The sequence below is a fragment of the Egretta garzetta genome, unplaced genomic scaffold (assembly GCF_000687185.1).
Source record: "Egretta garzetta isolate BGI_Z169 unplaced genomic scaffold, ASM68718v1 scaffold598, whole genome shotgun sequence".
Lineage (NCBI taxonomy): Eukaryota > Metazoa > Chordata > Aves > Pelecaniformes > Ardeidae > Egretta > Egretta garzetta.
The window spans coordinates 2,579,542-2,582,372 of NW_009260621.1; the positions used below are offsets into that span (position 1 = coordinate 2,579,542).

Here is a 2,831-nt window from a genome sequence, read left to right on the forward strand (position 1 = left end):
GAGCCAGGCAGGGTGTGTGTGGGTACACAGTCGCATCGTGGGGGTTGTACCTGTGAATCTCTCTGTGGTGCACACCTGTATGACGGGGTTTACTGTGAGGCTCGCAGGAACCATCTGAGTCCTCCCAGAGGAAAAGATGCGCAGACCTGCAGGTTTCACTTGATCCATTAGAGAGAACCCACCAAATCCAGAGTCTTCATGTTTTTCCAAATTTTTATGTGCCTGCATCATTTTTGGGTTGAGCCAGTCTGTGTGTGTGTGCTTAAAGGAGATTCTCCTTCAACTCAACACCTCCAAGAGCTGGTGTCAAGATATAACTGTTCAACCAGATACTCCCTTGGCTCAGGCTTCAGTAGTCTGCAAGACAGCTGGAACAGCCAGTGGGCCTCCGCTCTTAAAAGTTGCTCCTAAAAACCACATCGTCGCTGCAGGACCTGTGTTTCTGCTGTCCAGGGCAGTCCTGTTAGCTCATTTCAAAATACCACCTTCCTTTTGTGGCCTTTGCCTTTCAGAGAGCATTTATCTGGATCACTCCAAAGGAAGTCCCTTGCCACCTCTTCCCTGTCTCCTGCCTTGCCAGGCAAAAGGCTGTTGAGCAGATCTGTTCTCCTCCTTCTCCAAAGGGCTTCAAGACACTTGAGGTATCTTCCTGATTTACCAGACTTTTATTTTAGCAAATATACAGCGCATTTGTACTATATACAGATATTGTCAAGTAAATAGAGAAACCCAGGGTTTCTCTGAATATGAGCTAAGCTTAGGTGATTTTCTTTGGCTTTCATTTCTGTTCTCCTCAAGAGCTCCACGCATCCCTTTCTCCAGTGTTAGAAAGATCCATCCTAGGTAGCAAAACAGCTGCACAGAGCTCCAAAGAGATGAACACGGCATGCACTATATGAAGCCTGTTTGCACTGTGATTTATCTGCACTCCAGCTGAGGCTTTCCGCAGCCCCAAGGAGGGAGGCTAGAGCAGTCTGCTTGTATAAGTACAGCCTGTGAGAACAAGCCTCCCGCATACAAATGGATTGGTAGGAAAGGCTGTACTTTACTTGTTCCACTTCATACGCCATCTTCTACAGCGAGCAAATGAAGGGGACTTAGTAACACAAGGCTAAAGGACAAATCCGCAATGGTGGCATTGGAGCTGGTCCACAGGGTGATGTTATCTTGAGTAAACAAGTAGAGCACTGTGGTGAAGTTTACTGCATCGCCGCTATCCTGAACAGTTTGCTCCCAGAGGACTTTGCTGGTCTTGTTGTCCGTCTTCTGCAGTGTCAGCTTCAGTGCATCCGGGTCATTGAAAAGGACACTACCCTTCAAGGACACTAGGTAGAGGCCATCAGAGGCGATCATGATGGAACCATTCCTGATCTGAATAGAGCCTACTTCAGCAGTGAGATTCACGGCTACTTGTTCAATGCTTTCACCTGGAATGGAAGAAAGCAAAGATGATCCCATGATGAAAAATGTATTTTTGGAGATGGGTTGTTTTACACATGCTGACTGCAGGAAAGGTGGAAAAATAGAGGAAGGGCAGAGAGTGAACTAGAGAATAGGGCAGAACAGAGCTTGAGTACCATCTACTCTATAGACAGGCATCACCTACAGTGGAAATTTCCAGATGCCCACTCCTGAGCAAGCTGTGCCTTTTGGACTACAACTCCAGTTTCCATGAATTATCCCTCCCAGTTTCTTTTTATGCACTACTTATTTACTGCATGTCTTAAAATACAGATGTGTAAGTTTAGGAAGCACATGTTCCTAAAAAGAACAGAAAATAAAGACAGTAAACAAGAAGAGATAAAAGTGTTCAGAGCTGGAAGGAAGAGGAAAAGTACTTTCTGTGGAGATGCTGGTAACATAAGTCCTGGTCTTTGGGTTTGGTTGGGGTTTTTTTAACAGAAGGCAGGGTAAAAGAGCAGCATAGAGACATAGAGACAGAAACAGAAGAAACAAATGAATACAGAGCAAAGTCAGGAGAAATTAAACCAGAACTTAGCACTAAAGGTTTTCTCTTGGAACGAGCAGTAGCAGTTCCCACAGCTATGCTGGAAACGTTTCCCTGCTGTGCTCCTGGGTTTTTGGCACACCAGCTGAAAACCCTGGGACACCACCAGAAGGTCTCCCTGCAGATAACACAGCCCCTCTGGGCTGAGGCCAAATTTCTCGAGCTCTTTCTCTATGAGCATGGGTTTCTGTAGATTAGACTCATTGCTACCTTACAATAGTAACTGAAGGTAACGACATTTTTAGTAAGATTTTAAAATTTTAGTATTTGCTTCTATCATTGAGGTAGGTCATCAGACAATATATCCGATGTAGTCGGCACACAGAGCGCTGCTATTTCTGCTACCATGTGTACGCTCGCTTGCTCTTCCCCAGGAAATCATTTACATTTTTCATAAATCAGGAAATCATTGACTTGTTTCAGAAATACCCCAAGAGCATGCCACGTGTACTCAGTAAATTCTCAAAAATACTTTTCTTGTTCTTTCGCAGAGTGAAAGCTTCTTTTAGTAGACAGGTAAGGATTGCAGAAATCCACGCAGATTTTCAGTTGTGGTTTTTTTTTTTAATTCCGCTCTGGGAAAAACCCTTTTGTGTTGGGTTGTGGCACCTTGCGGTGCTGGGTCAGATCTGACCCCTCTCCCCCAGACAGCTCTCCCAGTACCGTCCTCGCCGGAGGGGACAGCCACCGCTGGCACACGAAGCGTTGAACATCCCCTGGCATTTTAAGGGCTGCCGGCTGCCACGGTGGTCCCGGGGGTCGGTGTGGGGCAGAGCGGGAGCCCTCCCGGGTAGCCGGTGGAGCCCTCCCTGGGCACCGGGGG

At 46.6% G+C, this 2,831-nt stretch overlaps 1 protein-coding gene across 1 annotated transcript in view; it reads right to left on the reverse strand.

The window, feature by feature from the left end:
• Positions 1–1,059: 1,059 nt before the first annotated feature.
• LOC118452937 overlaps positions 1,060–2,831 on the reverse strand; it is a 6,481-nt gene continuing 4,709 nt past the window's right edge. The window contains exon 3 of the mRNA XM_035900756.1: positions 1,060–1,427. Within this exon, the coding sequence (XP_035756649.1) occupies positions 1,060–1,427 (368 nt within the window). The remainder of the gene's footprint in view (positions 1,428–2,831) is intronic.